General features: G+C 37.0%; 1 protein-coding gene across 3 annotated transcripts in view; it reads left to right on the top strand.

The window, feature by feature from the left end:
- arhgef25a (Rho guanine nucleotide exchange factor (GEF) 25a) overlaps positions 1–22,080 on the top strand; it is an 80,374-nt gene that overhangs the window by 52,714 nt on the left and 5,580 nt on the right. For all 3 annotated transcript variants that reach the window (XM_079849176.1, XM_079849177.1, XM_079849178.1), the window contains 10 exons: positions 5,946–6,256; positions 8,002–8,112; positions 14,816–14,940; positions 16,124–16,190; positions 16,554–16,657; positions 16,867–16,936; positions 19,824–19,913; positions 20,748–20,840; positions 21,555–21,605; positions 21,865–21,942. In XM_079849176.1, coding sequence (XP_079705302.1) covers positions 5,946–6,256; positions 8,002–8,112; positions 14,816–14,940; positions 16,124–16,190; positions 16,554–16,657; positions 16,867–16,936; positions 19,824–19,913; positions 20,748–20,840; positions 21,555–21,605; positions 21,865–21,942 — 1,100 coding nt within the window. The remainder of the gene's footprint in view (positions 1–5,945; positions 6,257–8,001; positions 8,113–14,815; positions 14,941–16,123; positions 16,191–16,553; positions 16,658–16,866; positions 16,937–19,823; positions 19,914–20,747; positions 20,841–21,554; positions 21,606–21,864; positions 21,943–22,080) is intronic.

Genomic DNA, 22,080 nt, shown 5'->3' on the forward strand with positions numbered 1-22,080 from the left:
ATCTCGATCTTTTAACGAGGAATCGTTCAGCTCTACTTTGTTGCATTACGACACGTTACACAATTTTTAATCTGCATTTGGATTATAGTGATGGATCATGCATTGTTTCATGTGGGTGTCACCGGTGATTTGTAGAGGATACGGTAAGCAGTGGCTGCCGGTTCACAGCAGCCTTTAGTTCCTGATAACATTCAGTTCCCTGCTCAAAAAACAAAACAGGGTAATGAATTAGGTTTTGCTTTTTCATAACTGCCACTCTTTCTTAATCTGTCAGATCCATACTGAGTGTGGAATGAAACCATTCCTCTCTTTTGTGCCCCGTGTGGGGAGACAGGAGGAACAGTCTGGCATGTTGTTCACACAGAGAGCTACCCCCCTCCGAGCACACAGCAGCACAGTATCAGGAAAGCAGCTTTGCCCTGCTGTTTAGCCAGCAATAAGAGTTATAATCCCTCCACTTTAGGTTCTGCTGAATTCCATTTGGGTTGAGGTCAGCGCCATTATTTCACTGATTATTTCCTGATGAAAGTGGAAAGTTTGTGGATTAGTTCTCGACAGGGGTCGTTTCTCTGTGTATCAGCAAAAATTATAGGTTGGTTCTGCTACACAAAACATTAGCTTAATAAATTAGTTGGACCTCTACATTAACCCTTGTGTTCTGTTTGGAGTCTGAGAGACCCCCATGCCATATTAACAGCTAATGTTACATTATATATGTTACTTATTCCTGGGGTGCCCCAGACAAATAACGCCCATTCTAATTCAATTTTTGTTGTTGTTGAGTCTATCAGGGAGTTATTTGGTTGCACCCTATTTTACAGTATGTGTACTTACATGTACTTGCAGTGTACTAGAAAGTACTGGTAAAATAAGGTTACTACATGGGTTGCTACCAGTTCTTTTTTAGCGTTTATACATCCGAAAAGTTTTGCAAGCAAAACCAATAATTTGCCCCCCTATTTGCTCTCAAAGTTGTCCTTGTTTGTGTTAGAAAATGTTTTGCTTGCTTTTTTGGTAATAGACCAATACAAAGCATCCAACATCCATCATCACCTGTTGACCCCATCCACAGCGCTTAAACTTTTAATCCATGTGAAATAATTGGACACACACTCTAAAACAAGGTTCTCAAACCAAACCCTTTGAAGCACTTGCAAATTTCACAAGAGTTTTGAGAGCGAAACTGTTTGAGACTCAAAAAGAACTCAAAAAGTCGGTTTGACTTGCAATGCACACTAATGCACAATTATTTGGTTGTACAATAGTCTCAAAATAAGATTATTTTAAATTTATATATATATATTTTTAGATATTTTTTATATTTTTTATAATGTGTTTTCCGAACAAACCCAATGTATGTCACATTTCTAGAAAAAAGACATGTCTAATTTGTGATTAGTTAAAGCTGCCTTTTCAATATGTCATAATTAAGGGGAAATAAAGTTTAACTTCAAAAGTACTTTTAGAAAAATACTGGTTTAGCAATGGTATACTGACACAGCCTGTGTGTGTCTGTGTGTGTTTGGTTTATGTCCTCCTGTCAGGCAGTGTTCGGCTGAATCAGGGGGTCAAACAGGGGCTAGATTAGAATGGCGAGAGACTGAAACATGTGAAGTCTGTCCTTTCTGCTGCTGATAACCTCAGACAGCCACTGTTCTGGGTCAGGAAGAGAGTAGTGGGGGGCGTGAGGCACAACGTGGTGAGAGAACAAAAAAAGTTGGTGACCTTCCTGTGGACGAGGATTAAAGTGTGCTTCCTGTGCACATCCCCCTCTGTTCTTTTCCCAGGGTCCCTCTGACACCAGCACCGCAGTCTCAGCCTGAGCCTCAACTTTGGGGCGGGGTCTATATTTAGCTCTCCAGGGTCACACGACAGCGTGGCTAACCAGTGTAGCTTCTCAAAGTCTGCCCTAAACCAGTTTGAGTAGTCCTCATGTGATTAACACTAGCTGGGATGTGTGGCACGAGGCCTGTCTGCACCGATCACACACAAATGCATTCAGGAATGACAATGTACTTAAAAGTTCTTGCACAAAATTTCTGTTAAATTTCTGGACTCACAACAGATGCATATGCATGCGCATGATTTTGTTCTTACCCTTATACCAGTGTTGATGAATATGTATTATTCAAAATGAGAGGGTTAGTAATTAGGATATTACATTCCAAATGCATCTCCATAAATTTGTTTTTCAGTGAACGATAGAGCCATTCATCACTCTGTTAGCGACAGCGTATCTTTGCTCTTCCTAAAGATTCACTCGCACTTAAACAGAAAGGTCTTTGAGTAAAGTCAAGTGTGTCATTATCAAAACTGGTTGATGCACAAAAATGTCCTTGTATATTGGCCTAGGCTATGTGAGAACAGAATATATGCGTCTCATTTCTCATCAAGATTTTCTGTCAAATTATGCTTAAAGTTTGTCGAAGTTATTTAAATGCGTGTATTTGGGATATTTAAAACTAACTATGAAATTAAGGGCAAGTGTCTATGGGGCGCCGTTTGTAAAGCGGTTCACGCTGAAAATAACAGCAACATTTTGTCACATTTAGCTTCAAACAATGTTTAAAAAACTGGTATGAATTTTTGACGGTCACTTTTTAGCACATTTACAACAATATTTTTCAACTTAGAGATATTTTAAATAGTTAAATCTAAATATTAAATGTTACACCTAAATGTTAAATGTTAAATCTAAATGCTAAATGTTAAATCTAAATGCTAAATCTAAATGTTAAATCTAAATGTTAAATCTAAATCTAAATCTTAATGCTAAATCTAAATGTTAAATCTAAATGTTAAATCTAAATTTAAATGTTAAATCTAAATGTTGAATCTAAATGTTAAATCTAAATCTAAATCTTAATGCTAAATCTAAATGTTAAATCTAAATGTTAAATCTAAATGTTAAATCTAAATTTAAATGTTAAATCTAAATGTTGAATCTAAATGTTAAATCTAAATCTAAATCTTAATGCTAAATCTAAATGTTAAATCTAAATGTTAAATCTAAATTTAAATGTTAAATCTAAATGTTGAATCTAAATGTTAAATCTAAATCTAAATCTTAATGTTAAATCTAAATGTTAAATCTAAATGTTAAATCTAAATTTAAATGTTAAATCTAAATGTTAAATCTAAATGTTATATCTAAATCTAAATCTTAATGCTAAATCTAAATGTTAAATCTAAATGTTAAATCTAAATTTAAATGTTAAATCTAAATGTTAAATCTAAATGTTATATCTAAATCTAAATCTTAATGCTAAATCTAAATGTTAAATCTAAATGTTAAATCTAAATTTAAATGTTGAATCTAAATGTTGAATCTAAATGTTTCGGGTGAAACTAAATATTTAACTAATATGCAAATTCAAAATGCCGGTAACCGGATTTAGATTCAACATTTAGATTTAGATTTAGATTTAACATTTAGATTCAACATTTAGATTTAGATTTAACAATTCGATTTAGATTTAACATTTAGATTTAACATTTAGATTTAGATTTAACATTTAGATTTAGATTTAGATTTAACATTTAGATTTAACATTTAACATTTGGGTGTAATATTTAGATTTAACTATTTAAAATATCTCTAAGTTGAAAAATATTGTTGTAAATGTGCTAAAAAGTGACCGTCAAAAATTCATACCAGTTTTTTAAACATTGTTTGAAGCTATGTGACAAAATGTTGCTGTTATTTTCAGCGTGAACCACTTTACAAACGGCGCCCCATAAGTGTCAAGTCTGTTTTTTAAATGTTGTTGTTTGCACCACTGTCATTTCCACCAGAATATGAAAAACAGTATTATTTGATGTGGTAGAAATGACAATATAGTGAAAATGTTCATGAAAAAGGCAGACTTTTTCTGTGGTGCATTTATTTGCACCAGATGAGGGACGCTCCTTTAAAGGTATAAAGGTGGATACAATAACAAAACGCAAATAATTTCACTCATCAGGGCTCCAGACTAACTTTTTTCACTAGGAGCACAGTGGCCCCCAACTGAAAATTTAGGGGCGCACACCGTAAATCAACATGCTAACCAAATCTACTAATTTCCACTGTATTACTAATAAATACTTTGATAATAGATGCAGAAATTACAATGTGCTGTTTCAAATTCAGTGTCACATTTTATTGTGCACTTTTACAACAACAAGGTAAACTGACAGCACCAGAGTGCTGTAGCAGAGTGCAGCCTAACAGAGAGACTCAGGAAGAGGTTGCCACTTTTAGGCTGCACCTGGACGTTTCTGAATGGTTTGTGGATACATTTATGTAGTTGTTGTGGAGTTACATTGAATAATCTGTTTCTGGGGGATTTCCATTGAAAATTAAATGAATCCACTGCTCTCCTGTCTTGTCTGAGGCTGGGACTCTAAATAGTGTTCTGTGCTCGTCTATGGAGCCAACGACAACAGTTTGCATGTTTTGCTTGAACTTTTGCCATTGTGTTAGAACCAAGCGTGCCGCAAAAGCCCTGAAAAGTGAAGCCAAAGCGTTTCGATCGCCCCCGGTGACTGGTCCTAGTATAGGTCATAAACCCCGCCTCCCCGTGTTATTCAACGGGACGTGAGACCAACTAAACAATTAAATTACACTTCAAATATCTTTTTTCCAAAGGTGGTTTCTGTCATTTGCTGTCGTTTTTATCACGCTGATGTAAGTTCAAGTGTCTGTTTCAAAAATAAGTTGGTTTTTAGTTAGTTACGTGATGCTATAAAAACGGTGGTGTAACGTCATGATTGACAGCTGTGATTGACAGGTTCTCTGAGCGAAGTAGTCACTGAAGCACCAACAGACTTTTTTTCGGGATCTTCGAGAACTGAGGAGATTGTATTTACTTTATTTTAACAAGCCTCTTGTCGTACTGCAATCAACAGACATCAAAATTGGAGCGGAACGGAGCAGACATAGGCCACTTAAAAAAAGTGCAGGGAGAGTGCATTCTGCGAGAGTGAGGGCGGGGCGTTGATTTTGTGGCTTTACCTCCTGCTCACTACTGCGCAGGTCTGGTCCCGAGATCGCTACTGCGCAGACTCAAGTCCCAAGATGTCAGTGCCATACTGAGACACTGGCGGCTTCAGTTCTCACCAATGGAAGAGAGCGAATGGCCGTCGTCCATCTTTTTTCATCGTCTATCACTGTTGTCGCTTGCATAAACCAAATGGCTGTGGGTAGAAACGTGCAGATTAAGGGGTGGTAATATTCTCCCCTTCCTATGTCAGAAGGGGAGCGAAATCTGATCGGTTTATTTTTTTACATGCTTGCAGATAAAGGCTTACTAAAACAAAGTTACTGGGTTGTCACTTTTCACGTTTTCTGGCTTGGTAGATGGACAGGGGACCCAATTATAGCACTTAAACACAGAAAAAGTCAGATTTTTTCAGAGAGCAAAAAAAAGATATATTTCTTGAGCACCAAGTCATCATATTAGAATGATTTCTGAGGAATCATGTGACACTGAAGACTGGAGTAATGATGCTGAAAATTCAGCTTTGCCATCACAGGAATACATTACATTTTAAAATATATTACAACAGAAAACAGTAAAACTGTAATAATATTTCACAATATTACTATTTTTACAGGATTTTTCATCAATTAAATGCAGGCTCGATGAGCATAAGAGACATCTTTCAAAAACATTTCAAAAAAATCTTACCGACCCCAAATGTTTTTACTGGTAGTGGTGAAAGTCCACAGGGGCAAAAGTGTCCATAGTTGAAGAAACTCACAGGCCTGAAGTCTGAGATGGGAAAAAATCTTCACAATGTCTAAGCTATGGGCCATATTTAGTGTTATAGTGTGTTTATATTGAGTGTGTTTATATATAAGGCAGATTTATTTAGTTTTCCCTTGCTGTCGTCCTCTCAGATGGTTATTTCTGAACTTAATTCCTGTTCCCTCTCTCTCTTCACTCTCTCTGTTTGTACAGACTCATACTCAGCCGCTGGCAGTGAGGGCAGTATTTCCACCTCTGTGGCCTCTCTGCCGCCCCAGGCTTCGGGCAGTTCGGCCCCAAACTCCCCTGGCTCCCGTCGCTCTGTCAGCACCCTGAAGAAGTGGCTGACCAATCCGGTGCGTAAGCTAAGTGCCGGGGCGACCGGAACGGCGAAGGGGGAGCGGCAGGTCCGCAAACTGGATGGCAAACCACCGCCTCCACCCACCAGGAGCAGTCAAGACCTGGGCAGCCCGCAAGCAACAGAGGAGCAGTTCACCATCCTGCCAGTCATAGACAAAGAGCTGGTGAGGAAAATGTTGTGATGTGGGATGTTTTCACTCAAACAACTCAATATTTTTCATTATCAGTATCAAGAAGCCTTCGTATTCTGTTTTTAATGTCACCAACCATGAAATCAGAATTGGCCATTCTTTTTTATGGAATGTTGCAGTGTTTATTAGGGGTGTGCGTATTGACAAAAAATTACATCTTGATATTTTCTGTAATTTGATCAGACAATGAACGATGATCAGACAATATTTTGCTGAGTGTGTTATAGTGTTGGTACATTGGCAGGTTTGGGACTTTTTGTGCAGTGACAGAAATTTAAATTTCCGATAAGTTTAAATTGATTTGTACCTTTTACTTGCATTTTTACCTTAATAAGGGCAATTATTTTTTCCTTACCTAATTAAATTTAGCTTATGCATAATTAATTATGTCAAATTATTACATTTAATCAAAAAATTCAATTAGAATAATATGACTCTAAAGGGCTGTTACCAATCAATCAAAGTCAGTCTTTGCAATGCAGAGGAAACAGAAGCTGCATCTGAAGTGACATTTAGATGTATTTACACAGACTGTTTAATGCAGCTCAGAGGTGACATAAATTAATTTAACCTGAAGTTGCTTACAAATGCATAAATAATGTTTTGATGTTTTAAAATAAAACATTGATTTAAGAAATGATTTTAAAATTGAAAAGATACTTTAAATATGAAACTAATACCGCCAGTAGGTGGCAGCAAGTCACTGTTATTGAGCGAATCATTGCAGTGTATGCACTCTTTAGGCAATATTTTTGTTTGGTTTTTGCAAAGTGAGGGACACGATATTTTTTTCCCCATGATGGTAGGGGAAGACTCATGAATATTCATTAGGGAAGTCATCCCTGATTGGTCTTAATCCCAGTGATGGGTAGGTTTAGGGCGGGGTTAGGGGTAGGTCATCAGACCCCCAGTGGCGGGTAGGTTTAGGGGTGGGGTTAGGGGTAGGTCATCAGACCAATCAGGGATGACTTCCCTAATGAATATTCATGAGTCTTCCCCTACCATCCTGGGAAAAAAAAATCGCGTCAGGGACATGGACTCGGTAATGTCAGATAGCACATCAATACAACAATTACGATATTATCGTAGACAATATTTATCGCACACCCCAGTGTTTATTATAAATGATTTATCAGTGCACTTTAAAAACATTTTTTATTAGTGTGCTCTCTTAATCTAATCAAAATAACTTCCCCTCCGTCTTGCGACAACATCTCTTCTCTTCTCTGATGACGTGTTTACTGGTGCGAGGGCAGGACAACCTGTCACTCACATGATATCATAGCAATAGCAAACCGCAATGATCCAACGATACATTCCAAATTAAATTAAATTCCCAATAGACAAAATCAAGTCCTGCCTTACATTTTTTCACTCGTTTATACATCACAATATGGAAGAAAAGACTGCCTCTCACAGAAAACATCAGTTTACATCACAGTACAGATGTCTCTGTTTTTCATAATGCCGTGTGAATTGCACCAAACGGTGCGACCAACTGCTCAGTGGAGCCCTGTGGTTCACCTCTGTCCGAAATAACTGTTTGATGTGACCTTTAATTACTAGGACCCTCTAACACAACCGCACATAATAGTCACACAGAGATAGGAATTATGGGTCAGCTCTATTTTGACCTGAATATTGATGTTTGTGAAAGACCATGAAGGTTGTGGTTCCTGTTTGTTTTAAAGCAGTATTTTATGTGTTTGTGTGTGCAGGAGTGGAGAGATGGCCTTCCTGCTCTCGGTGACTGCGATCCCGGTAACCCACAGTCCTACAGCTTCCAGTCAGACTCTCCACAGGGATCCACCACACTAGGACATACACAGGTAAGTCAGATTGCCAGAATCAGACTATTGGATTCATTTAGAATACTTTTTCAAACCATAATGTATTTAAATGTACTTTAATCAAATGTTTTACTTAAAAAGTGTGCATGTGCTCTTTCTTTAAGTGTGTTGCATAAAGAATTTGATAAAAAAAAACAATATAATATAAATATAAATATAATTCAAGCCCTGTTTACACCTGGTATTAAGATGCGTTTTGGTCGATCGGATTACAAGTGGACAACGCTAAATACAGGTGTAAACAGGGTCTAAAACGTTTTGAGTTTGTCCACTTTTGACCACTTCCAGAGGTAGTAGAAAACACATTAGACCAGATTGCTTTCGTAGTGTAGACACTCATAAATGTGTTTGAAAAGCCACAAAAGACTGCCTATTCTCCTCCTACTGACCTAATGCGTAAACATTATGGGAAGCGCACTATCCAGACGAGATTTAAACTTTGGCTGGAGATCCAGATTTGGTTTGAAGACGAAAAATGTACCAAGCACAATGTTCTCTCACTACTCCTGATTTCTAACAAGCGTCTACCGTGTTCGGCCTGGTCTCACGGCTATCAGAGCAGAAACAAAAGCTGCTGCTCTCTGTATGTTTTTCTGTTTTCTCCGGTCATGTTCATATGCAAGTTGCATGAGCTTATTTCATCCATTAGTTCGAAAGATCTGAAAAAAAAAAAACACATACATTTACCCGCCCATAGATCCTCCTCTCGAAGAAATCAGGACAGAAGTGATTGAAACTGGACAAAAGAGACGATTTAAACACCAGGTATAAATTGGTATGTGTCTCCCTGGTCTACCTCATCTATCCGATTGACCAAAACACATCTTATTACCAGGTGTAAACAGGGCCTATGTATTGGCTTTTTGGGGTCACTGTAGGTGTGATCAAAGGATCTTGTTTACTTACTGTATGTGTCTCAAATAAAACCTTTTAACATCAGACTTCACACCGCCCATCAAAAGTCTGTGGACATGTCATCTGAAACAGAGGCTACTGTACATAGTCTCTTTGTAAGAATGAATAATGGAAAGAGAAAACAAGAAAGGAGGGTGCAAGGTTGTATTAGGGGCTTTTTGTCAGTTTGCACAGGGGTTCAATGTGTTAGTATTCATGCTGAGTGTGAGAGAGGCCAGATGGTCATTTGACTGATGGGTCATTTGTTGCCAGGCTCTTTTCTACAGGTTGAACCTTTAAAAGTGAAAACACACATTGATCAAACAGACTTCTTATGTTCTTATGTTGGGCTCTGTTAAACCAAGAAGCTGTGGTTTGAACAGCTAAGGGCCGTTGTTAGGCATGACGCAGAGCGCCTAAAACCCCTATTAGCTGTTCAAAATTCACTATAAATCACAGCTTGCAGGTTTATTGCTTTTATAAAATGGTTATTCCACATAAGGTTTCATGAAATAAACACACAGACACAAAAATGTAATGCTATTGATAAAAAAATATTATTCTTTCGTCATTCAATGTATGTCTTCAGAAGCGGAATGGTTGCCAACACAGACGCGGTGGCGCAGTAATACTGATGTAATACGGTCACAGGTTTATGTTTGGAGTGTAATTTACAAAGGCTTTGAACACAGCTCAAATAATCATAATCAAAGACCGGATCTATCTGTTTTATAATTTGTATTTTCTATTTTAATAAAATAATTACATCATAAGTTGCACTGCTGTTCTAAAGTTTGGGGTCGGTAAGATTATTTTTAATATATAATATTTTTTATATATTTTAAAATGTAATTTATTCCTGTGGTGGTGAAGCTGAATGTTCAGCATTATATTATATATACTCCAGTCTTCAGTGTCACATGATCCTGATTTGGTGCTCAATAAACATTTATTAATATTTATTATATTGTGCTGCTTAAAAAAATTTTTTTAAGGATTTTTGGTTGAATAGAAAGTTCAAAAGAACAGCATTTATTTACTTTTGATAAATTTAATGTGTTTCCTCGAATAGAAGTATTGACCCTAAACTTTTGAACGGTAGTGTATATTATCAGCATAGCAATTTAAGTGAAAAATTCAATTGAACATTAACATGAATCTATTGCTTTTATCCTCTTCCTTCTAGTGCTAAAATTATAGTTATTTACTAATTTGAATCTCAGATTTTCAATGTTGGTCTCAGACATTTTGGACCCCACTGTATATTTTTATATGTGCGTGTACACTATCTGAGCCAGAGCACACAGATGTATACAAAACACACATAAACAATCACAATAGCTGGAGGAGAGCAAATGCAAATCCAGATTAATGGCTAAATGCATAACATTCATTATTTCATTCGATCGTTTCATCAGAAGTTGAGTGGTGAAAGTTGCATAATAACAAGAGCTAGAGACTGAGATCTCAAGCACTGTGATTATAATTGGAAATGAATTTAATATACTACAGAAACAACATGAGCTTCAGGTCTAGACTTGTAAGTGATACTAATCACAGCCTCAGGCATTATTTACAAGGACAATTGTTGCAGTAAATTTAAGATTTTTAAAATTACACTACCATTCGAAAGTTGGCGGTCAGTACGATTTTTTTTATTTATTTGAAAAGTCTCTTATGGTCAACAAAGCTGCATTTATTTGATCAAAAATACAGTAAAAACTGTAATATTATTGTGAAATATTATTAAACTTTAGAACAGTTTTTTTTATGTTAATGTTATATGTTAAAATATAATTTGAATTAGAAATCTTTTGTAACATTATGGATGTCTTTACTGCTACTTTTGATGTGTCCTTTCTGAATAAATGAAGAAAATAAAAAAACACTTACTGCCCCTATACTTTTGAAAACGTAGTCCATAACAAATGAATAGTGCTAATGGTCAACCATTATAGTAAATTTCCCCCTTAATATTTCATGCAGCTAGTTTTTTTTTCCACTTATATAGATAGTTATATATTTTTTACTGGAAAACAAGACAAACATTCTGCAGTGTGTATTGGGGCTAGTTACTTACTAGTTACTAGTTACTTAGTATTGGTGTTGCTCTTCAATGCTATGCATTACTCTGTGACTTCCTGTCTCTCTCCGTAGAGAGGCTGAGGTTTTAGTTTATATCATATTAATTTCTGTCTCTGATTCAGCTCAGCTGACAGCCCGCTTTGTACCTGACACAGAAAGATTTGCTGTGGGGATCCAGCGTGAGTTTATTATTTGTTGGCTAATGGAAAATTCCTGAATGAATATGTAAGCGCTCCTCAGATCCGGCCTGTCTCCTGGATGGAGGAATGCAGCATATGTTATCAAACTGGCTGTTTGGTTTTATTCCCCACACAAATGTAGGTCTGACACAGCAGTTTGAGCGTGGAACCACTGATGATATAACCGTAACATGAGTCCGCGTGTACCCTCACACAAAACGAAGGTTGGATTACTTACCTCCCTCTGCTCAAGCTAACTTTAACAATTTCCTGTAGAAAAACAACAACCAATATGATCTCAGCTTTTTATTAAAGGTCCGAGTAAAGACTCCGGGCTTCTGGGTGAAGATAAAAATGGGAAAGTGCAAGAGTGGGGGATTCTCCTGCAGGCTGTTCCAAAAAACATCTGGAAATGATCTGAGTAGACTTGCGATCCAGGCAGGAGTGATCGCACTGCTCTAAAACATACAAACACCACCCCGCACCAGAAAACAACACAACAGTGTAATATGATACTCCAACAGACCTTAACGGCACGCACCGATTGTAGGGCGTAATGCTAAACTACAACACCGCTTGATGGACAAATACAACACAATATACACATTATTTTACAAGTTTTTTTTTTTTTTTTTTTTAAATGAATACTTTTATTCAGCAGAGACATGTTAAATTGATTAAAAGATGCAGTAAAGACTTTTACATTTGTTACAAAAAACAATCTATTTCAAATAAATACTGTTCTTCTGATCTTTCAATTCATCAAAAAAAATCCTGAAGAAAAGATGTGTCATGGTTTCCACAACGATGTTAAGCAGCACAACGGAGTCAAATTAAAATATAAATATGAAAGTCCTGTCATCATTTACTTAACATAATGTCTTTCCTAACTTTCTTCTGTGGACTGGTCATTATTTTTCATCCAATTGCAATGACGACGCTTTCAAGAAATTCAAGCTTCAAAAAGAACATTATTAATATGAAGTGCTTTATAAAAGTGTTTCAAATCAGTTAGGTTTCAGTGAGTTGTTTCAATTAAACTTGAAATCTTTAGTCCTTTTTCATTGTAATTGAGTGGGAAGAGAGCAACCAGAGCATATTATTCAAAATGTCTCCTTTTTTTTTTTTACCGGAAGACAGAAAATCACACGTATTTGGAACGACATGAGAGTGAGTAAATGATCAAATGATGTAAGGAACTTCCGTTCATTGTAATTCACATCGTTTCTGAATAGACTGCCACATTTCTCTCACACACAACACAATAACACCCTCATAAGTGAAGGAAGTGCTTTGTAAAGCTCTAATAAACAAGCAAACTGAAAAAAGGGATATCAGAATAGATGGATGGAGATGTGCTATCAGTCACAAGGTCTGTGCATAGGATTCCTTGTTTTGAGGAGGATGTGTGACGTTATAGTGGAAGGCGTGTATTGTGTTTTCTCACAATACACGCAGAAAGAGAGTGAGAAACCGGGGTCCTGAGAATGAAGATAAAGTGATGCTCCACAGGTGACTGTGACGTTAACCAAGCAAGCAGCTAAACAGCTTTGATTAAAGGGCAGATCTTGCTTTTAATGGCTCGTTTCCACCGAGCGGTACGGTACAGTACAGTTCAGTTTCCACTGTCAAAAGTTGTGAATGGTACCAAAATGCCAAACCGTACCGTACCACTTTTTCAGTAGCCTTCCGTTGGGGTACCTAGCACAGTGGTACGGTACCTAAAGGGTGGAGCTAGACTCACTGCAGAACATTGATTGGTTGACAGAGAATCGTCACTTGTGCGTGCTACAAGGGGAATGACAACATAAGAAGCGCCATTTTTTAATATACAGTTCAAATATAATACTACTATTATTGTGTCACGAAATGTATTTTTTTCAAAAAGTAAAAAGTAATGGCTTTTTTTATTTGTTTGTAGAGATTTTTTTTGTTCCAACAAAAGGAGAATATGTCTATTGATGTACACTACTGCTGACACACAGCAGGGAAAACAATGGCAAGTGGTTCCTTTTCCAGTTGGTGGTGACCAGTAACTGTTAAAATGTATTTGATGCATCACTGAATCATTCATTCAAAAGATTTGTTTAAAAACTCTAGTCTTCATTCATTATTTTCAAATGATTTTTTACATAATGAATTCCTTTAAAATAATAAATATTTTTAATAGATTAATTTATAACATTATAGACATTTCTAAATGGATCAATTTGTAACATTAAATCAGAACCTCAAATAATTGACATATTATGTTGTTCGGTTCTCTAATGTTTTGTTTTCAGAATCGTGGGAGAACTGTGATCGCTATTCTTCCATGATACAGATTATCCACAGTCATAAATTAAGCTTAAAAGAATATATAACAGATCTGGCACCTATCTAATACTATTAGTACGGTTTCTAATATTAAAATGTACAGTCTTACAGACTAGGATGAAGTCTTTATGTACATTGACAAGGATTTGGTACAATTATAATGGAGGATTCTGAAATGTTTTCTTATTTTAAAGACGTGGCGCTTCTCTTCTAGTGTGCAAAGTTCTGCGAACCGCACCCCCCGTTTTTTTTTGGTCCATACAATGGAAGTCAATGGTTACAAAAACTATTTGGTTATCAACATTCTTCATAATAACTTCTTTTCTGTGCAGCAGAATAAAGAAATTAATATAGGTTTAGAATAGCATGAGGGTGAGTCATTTTTGTGTGAACTATCCCTTTAATGACAATCTGATAATGCGCAAAGGTTAGCTGTAAGGTTACTGAATAGAAAAATCAACTGCCCAATATAAAAACGTGTGTATAGATAACATCGGAACGATTTTTAGCACAAACCTGTGCGGTTTCACAGTGCAATCTCATTTTAAGTAAATTGTAATAAACATCTCTTCACAACAATTTGCAGGATTTGAGGTGAATTATTCATCTCTGTAGCAAAAATGGTGTGGAACAATTTACATTATATTTTTGTTTTAGGAAATCCTTAATGACAAAAAAAAAAAAAACCTGCGGGACGTGACAAAGTGTGAGGATTTATAGCATAGTTTATGTTCTAGTTTTACCCCTGATTAATAAACACATTAACAAAGGCAGGACGTCTTCAGACTTCCTCTTTCCGTCTCAAATCGTTGAACGACTTGCAGGGCTGTCTGCACATCTATCCTCCGCTAAAACAATGCTCAATTTCAACCAAAACAATTTGACTTGAGTTTCTCTGAGAACGTGGTGACTTCACGGGGTCACTGGCATTGAGATTCAGAGTAGAGTATCTACTCCGTCTCTGTGGTGTCATGATTATTGGTAAGCGCTGAATTCCTGTTATCATTCAGTCACTGTCACTAGCAGACCCAGCATGCTCCTCTCCTGTCACCTAGGCAACCTGAGCTATTACAACAGCTCTTATTTTCCCACCCTGCTCTCTCTCCTCTGTATCATTCCTCTTTGTCCCTGCAGCCATCCCTGAATGGAATAACATTTCAGCATTACGTCTCGTCTCTTATTCACAGTTATCCCCTCTGTGTCTGCAGTTCACCCAGTGCACCAGTCTACAGGCTGACGACAATGGCTCCGTGTTGATGGATGACAACTCCAGCCAATCATCAGACACCATAGACAGCGAAGAGGATCGGAAGAGTGCCTTAGAAAAAAGCATGTGTGTGTGAAATCTCCTTCATTTGCAACTTGAGTTATGTAACCCCTAAGAAATGCTTATTTAAGACAGCTTATGTAACAGAAATGCTTAATTTAGATCTTTTAATGCTGTATTACTTTGAGATTTAAATTGCAAAATTTAACAGAGCAGACATCAGATGTTCTTCAGCACACCAGTACGTCATCCCTGGTGGAAAATCCAGTTTAAACCAGTAGGTGGGTTATTAACTGCTTCAAGCTGGTAGACTGGCAGGCTGGTCATAACAGCTTTAGTTGGTCAGACTGGTTTTTGGATCATGGTAGCTGGAGGATCATGACCAGCTTGAACCATCTGAACTATCTAATGACAAAATTGGATTCACCATGACCATCTTAGACCAGCTAGGAACCAACTACCAGTCGGCCTTAACAGGTTGAACTGTTTTGTTTTTTTAACAGTAAACCATCAAAAGATCATTTTAAGCCACATAAAGAAAATCTTATTCCAGCTAATGACTTTCTTAGATGAACTAATGTCCAGCTTGGACCAGCTAATGACCATCTTAACCAGCTAAAGACCAGCTAAATATAATCTTGAACCTGCTAAAGATAATCTTAGACTAACCATGTTCTTAACCAGCTAGAAACCAGCAACCTACTGGCCACAATAACAGGTTAAATTGGCATAGTGGCTGGTAGACCAGCAAAAGATCATCTTAAACCAGCTAAAGATAATCTTAGACCAGCTAATGACCATCTTAAATGAGCTAATGACAAACTTAGACCAGCTCATGATCATATTAAACAGCTAAAGCTCATCTTAAACCAGCTAAAGATAATCTTAGACCAGCTAATGACCATCTTAAATGAGCTAATGACCAACTTAGACCAGCTCATGATCATATTAAACGGCTAAAGCTCATCTTAAACCAGCTAAAGATAATCTTAGACCAGTTAAAGACCAAAGAAACAAGCTAGCGTGTTCCCAAACAAAGCTACCAGCATAAAATGGATTTTCCAGCTGGGATATTCACCCGTTTCGATAAAACAGGCCCTTCATCTGGTCCACAAATAGCTCCTTGATTATTATTATTCTGCACAAGTCAGAACTCTGCTAATATTACACCCTATATTCACAGCACATGTTTTGAGCTGTCAGATATTGTTGATGTATTGAATGAAAGCTGACTTCTTCTGTTCTACAGGTATGTTCTGAAAGAATTGATAGAGACAGAAAAGCTGTATGTAGCTGATCTAGGACTTATTGTGGAGGTGAGCTTCTTTTGACGGGGTTAAAATATCAATTAACAAATCACATGTGGATTTGATCAACTCTGTAATGGAACGCTATCAATTTTCCTGTAATCTTAGAATAATTTGAATGCATTTCAGAGCATTTAATCACTGCAGAATTAGATTTGATGCATGAACTGACCTGAATTCCTCTCAGCTGTAATACTGATCACAGTATAAATCAAAATAATGGTGCCTGGATTTAAAATATTTGGAATATGATGATCTACATTTTTTTATGAGTGGGATATTTTATCTCTGTTGAAATGCCTTAGATTTAATAATAAAAGTGTTTTTATGGGTCATGAGCTATGGAAGGTCATCATGCTCTGTCTCTCGCAGGGCTACATGGCCTCTATGATTGCTAAAGGTGTTCCAGATGACATGAAGGGAAAAGACAAAATAGTGTTTGGGAATATTCATCAGATCTACGACTGGCATAAAGAGTGGGTTTATCTGTGTTTGTGTTGTGTGTATCATGAATCTGACAAGACTTTCAGTATATTCCTAAACTTTCTCAACTTTTTTTTTCTTGCATTTTCTGCACTGATCTTTTGGGAAAATCTCTGTAATTTAGTGCATGCAGATTCCATATGGTCCTGCTGATGACTTAAGGTGAGCTGTATGTCTAATCTCTCCTCTGTTCTGATCTCAGTTATTTCCTGGGTGAGCTGGAGAAATGTGTGGCTGAGCCTGAACGACTGGCCCAACTTTTTATCAAACATGTAAGTCTCTCTATTATTCTCGCTATCAGCCTTTGCCTAGCAAGACTCTCACACTTTGAGTAAACGGATGTTTTTAACACACACACACATTTTAACACCCCATTAATCGTCCCATCATCCCACTCTATTTCTGTCCCCCCTGTTACTAATACAGCTCATTTAAGACTGTGTATTTGCTTGTGTGTCCACTCCATTGGCTCATCACCACAAGGGAAAAAGAGGCGGGAAAAACAAAGGAGGAATAACAAGCACGGCTATGTCCTTTGATAATATAGCTGCTTTACACACCGTGTCTATTTCTGGAGTTCAGTCCTACACTATGGACATACACGCATAAATAACTCGCCGAGAAGAAACAACACAATTCCCGGCACCCATAGGCGTACATGTGAAAGACTAAAATTTGCAGATTTACAGTTGTGGAAGTACTTCACAGTAACAGTAATTTGTTTAAAGCTGCCACATGCTGTGATATAAGTTTCTGTGGTGAATCAAAGTGTTTTGCTTAAATGAAAAGCACTTTTTAAGAGTTACTGAAAACTCAAATTGGCGTCTGCCAGCATTTGCCCTTTCTACTGTTTAATGAGTCTGAGCCCTTTGGGTAACTTTAAAAGGCTTGAGGGGAATAAAGAAACTTGTAACGCAAATCTAAAGGTTGAGTCAAACTATGAAACAAGCGTTGTGGGAAATTGACTGGTAATGAGAAACAGTAATGGAGGGTGAGTGAGGGCCAGGCTCACTCTTTCTCCTGTCCCTACTCTTTATCTTTTCCTTTCACAAACAAGTACCCCCCCCCCACCCCCTGCTCCCCCCGTCTCAAATTTCCTCAGCCCCTGCTCTCACCCTCTCTTTTAACTCATACAGTACATTACAAAGTTATGAGACACTGAAGTTATGTCAGGACTTCCTAACTTCCAGTCAATGATGTGTAACGTAGATAAATTAAGATGATGGGTTGCAAAATCCTTCAGCTGGTCTTAGTCTTATAAGGACATGCATTGCACTGCCAAAGTCATTTTCTGAATCAGTATTATTAGCTGTTTTCCAGTCAAATTTACTAAACATATTACATGGATATTATTATATAATATTTCAATAATATTGTAGTATATATTACAAACTACTTGAGTAATAAAATATTTGAATAAATAAATGTAAGTTTTTAGTTTATTCTTGTATTTTTACTTTTAGCAAATAATTGTTTTAGCATAAAATAGTTACTGTACATTACTGTAAAAATATTGTTCATTGTTATTTTTGTGGTAAAACAACACAAATGCTGATTTAAGAAATTAATTTTGTGCGGTGTTCTGTCACATGGTCCATATGAAGCGCTTACAATCTGTTGTCAGAACCATTCATGCTTTGACGTCTATCCAATCGGCCTATGGGCAACTCAGTCTGTGTGTATTGTAGTGTGTGTGTGTGTGTGTGTGTGTGCTTTTGTGTGTGCATGTGGGTGTGTGTGTGAGAGAGTGGTAGTGTCCAGTTGTAACGTCCTACTACCTGAATGCAGTGAGAGAGAGAATGGGGCTCTGATTACATTGAGGATAATTGGACTAAATTATACATGGCCTTCTGCTCACTCTCCTACATCAGTGTTTTGTAATCTCTCTCTATGCCATCAACAGCACGCTGCTCTTATACTGCAGACAGAGTCTGTTTCAAACTATTTAAACTTACAGCAGCTTGAAATCACCTCTGTCATGATACATGTTCACCGCTGCCTCATGTCTCTCTTTAGTTGCATTTACTAATGGGATCAGGAAAGAATGATTTGACTAGATAAACTACCACCAGTGGCCAATTTATCAACCTTCAATAAATGTATTTTTTTCTTAAATGATTTGATATATTTCTATAACGTCACAGCTACTGTTTCGTCTAATTGGCAACAATTTTAACTAACAGGATTTCTGGACCTAAGATTGTACTTTAATTAGTGTATACATAGTAAAAAATCCACTTTTGGAAACTAAATGTCTTTACATTAGATACAAATTATCAAACTAAGTGGTTTCTGCAAACAAAGGATACTTTTCTCAGAACTAACTGCAATGGCTTTTCTGCAACCAGCTGGTGTCAAATTGATTTTAGGTCCTGTTTACACCTGGTATTAAGATGCGTTTTGGGTGATCAGATCACAAGTGGACAACCCTAAATACAGGTGTAAACGGGGTCTAAAACGCTTTGAGCTTGTTTCGACCGGATGCTTTCATAGTGTAGTGGTCAAATACGTTCGAACGGCCACAAAAGACTGCCTACTCTCCTACTGACCTAATGCGGAAACATTATGGGAAGCATGCTTGCCAGATGGGATTTAAACTTAGGCTTGAGATCCAGGTTTGGTTTGAAGCTTATTTTGTCTATTAGATCGAAAGATCTGAAAAAGCCCATATATTTACCCGCCCATAGATCCTCCCCTCTAAGAAATCAGGACAGTGGTTGAAAGTGGACAAAAGAAATTGATTAAAACACCAGGTGTAAACGGGTATGCTTCACCCTCGTCTACTTGTGAGCCGATCGACTAAAACACATCTTAATACCAGGTGTAAAACAGGGCCTTAGTGGCTGTATGAAGTCATTGCCCTCAAGGTGTATTAGCATAGTCGTCATCACATTAACAGTGGACATAGAAAGTGACTGAATTTGGTTTATTTCATTTTAACTGTATAACCGTTATTTTTATAATTTGAACTTCTTTTTTGAGAAATGTTTTGCTTGAAAAGGTTGCTATATTACTTTCAAATAAACACTACTTGCTGAGATCCATATCCATGTCATATAATTCTTTTTTGTTATGGCTTAAATTTACATATACTTTTTGTGTCCACTGTATAACTACTTAGCTAATTCACTCTGTCCTCTCTGTTTGCACAAACTGCAGGAAAGACGGCTTCACATGTATGTGGTTTATTGCCAGAACAAACCTAAGTCTGAGCACATCGTGTCAGAATACATCGAGACCTACTTTGAGGTGAGTGCATGTGAAGAGCAAGCACACAAACACATGTATACACGCTCTAGTGGAGTCTTCAAAGACACACAGGTTAAGCTCGAGGGGCTGTTTTGGCCGTACAGGCCCATCTGTGTAAATATCTCAAGGCAGACTCTCTTGCTCTCTTTCCATTTGCACTGCGTGTGTAATAATCGCTCAGTGGACATGAAGGCCTTGACTGACCCATCAATTCTTGGAACCGACAAAACAGGGAAAGACTTGATTGAAAAGTTTGACACTTAAATGGATTCTTCTCAGTGCTGTGGCAAAGCATTTAGAGGTTTGATAGCTGGGGTTACTTTAGGTTTTATAGATGGAGATCACAGGGCATTATGGGATAATGGATCAAGGAGAGTGTTTGGTTATGTTTGGATTGAAATACCAGCAAACCAATGCATAGCTTAATGTATACTGCGCAGTATGTACTGTATACTGCCTACTATTTTTTTGTATTTTAAACTGTGTGTAAATGATGCATGTTTCCTACAATAGTTAACTGATTTTTGTCACATAACCTCAGTGTTGCATGCTAAATTCAGCAAATGTTGTCTAGCTATCTTTTTTTTTTTTTTTTTTGCTCAACTTTTGGCAGTCAGATTATATGACTTAAAAAAAAAAAGATGTTAAATATTGCAGTTGAATGCATTGCATTGTGGGTAGCTCATTTGGGTATTTCATGCATTTTATACTGCACATTGTATGCATGCTGCAAAAAAAATAGTATGGGTAGTATTATTGTATGCTATGCAGAACATTGCTTTTCTCTCTTTGTGCATAAAGGACTCAGTCAATCAGGTGTGTGTTTGTGTGCAGGAACTGAAACAGCAGCTGGGTCACAGGCTGCAGCTGAATGACCTGCTCATCAAACCCGTGCAGAGGATCATGAAGTACCAGCTGCTACTGAAGGTGAAACCGAGTGCAACACAAACACACATCACACACATTCTTGTGCACTCGTGGCTTATTCTATTAGGAGTGTTTGGGGATCATGTCAAATCAATTCCACATTGATAAATAAAAGTAGAACATCAAATTATTATCAAAATTTTAATACAGATGTATTTGATTTTAAGAAATATATAATCAAACAATACTTTAAGGGGTTTCTGTTTTACACTATCATTGAAAAGTTTGGGGTGGTTTTTTTTATGTTTTTGAAAATAGTCTCTTATGTTCACCAAGGCTGCAGTAATAGCAATAAAAACTACAGTAATACTGTGAAATATTTTATTATTACAATTATAAATAACTGTATATTTGAATGTATTTTAAAAAAAATCCTGTGATGGCAAGGCTGAATTTTCAGCAGCATTACTCCAGTCTTTTTTTTTTTTTAGGATTTCTTTACTGTCACTTTTAATTAATTGAATGCGTCCTTGCAGAATAAAAGTATTTAAAAAAAAAACTTACTGTCCCCAAACTTTTGAGCCGTAGTATATGTTTATATTCTGCCCTGGTTGGCAATCACTGCTTTAGAAGAAATTATAAATTTTGTATGGCGATGCCTTTGGTGTGAAACGTGTCACAGTAACACCACAGACCTGTTACTAGTCAAATCATATTAAGATCTTTTTACAAAAATAGAACATTCTAGAGCTCACACTGTGTGTCTCGCGACAGGATTTCCTCAAATACTACACAAAGGCTGGGATGGACACTGAAGAGCTGGAGGTATGAGTCACTCATCAGAAACTGTAATCGTTATGCAAGTTTTATTTCTAAAGACCAGAAGAAACACATAATCCCACCAAGGAACATTGTGTGATTCCTTGACCCTGCCAGCTTGTGTTTTTTTCTTCCCTTTGGTGTCAGTTTAAGCCAGAAATCAGTAATACTATACTTTTTCATAGGCTTTAATAAAGATTTGAGGTCTGTTTCCACACATTGCACCCTCTCTCTCTCTCTCTCTCTCTCTCTCTCTCTCTAACAGAAAGCAGTGGAGGTGATGTGTTTTGTTCCGAAGCGCTGCAATGACATGATGAACGTGGGTCGGCTGCAAGGCTTTGAGGTATGGTGCCAGACTCAGGCTGTGGTTTAAAGCTGTCGGTCTGTGGAAATACTGAAAGCCACTCTGATCCCCTAAAGCAGGGGTTTTCTATTTAAAAATCTATTTTTAAATATAATCTATTTCAAATAAAAACCTTTC

This window comes from Squalius cephalus (genome assembly GCF_949319135.1).
Source record: "Squalius cephalus genome assembly, chromosome: 18".
Taxonomy (NCBI): domain Eukaryota; kingdom Metazoa; phylum Chordata; class Actinopteri; order Cypriniformes; family Leuciscidae; genus Squalius; species Squalius cephalus.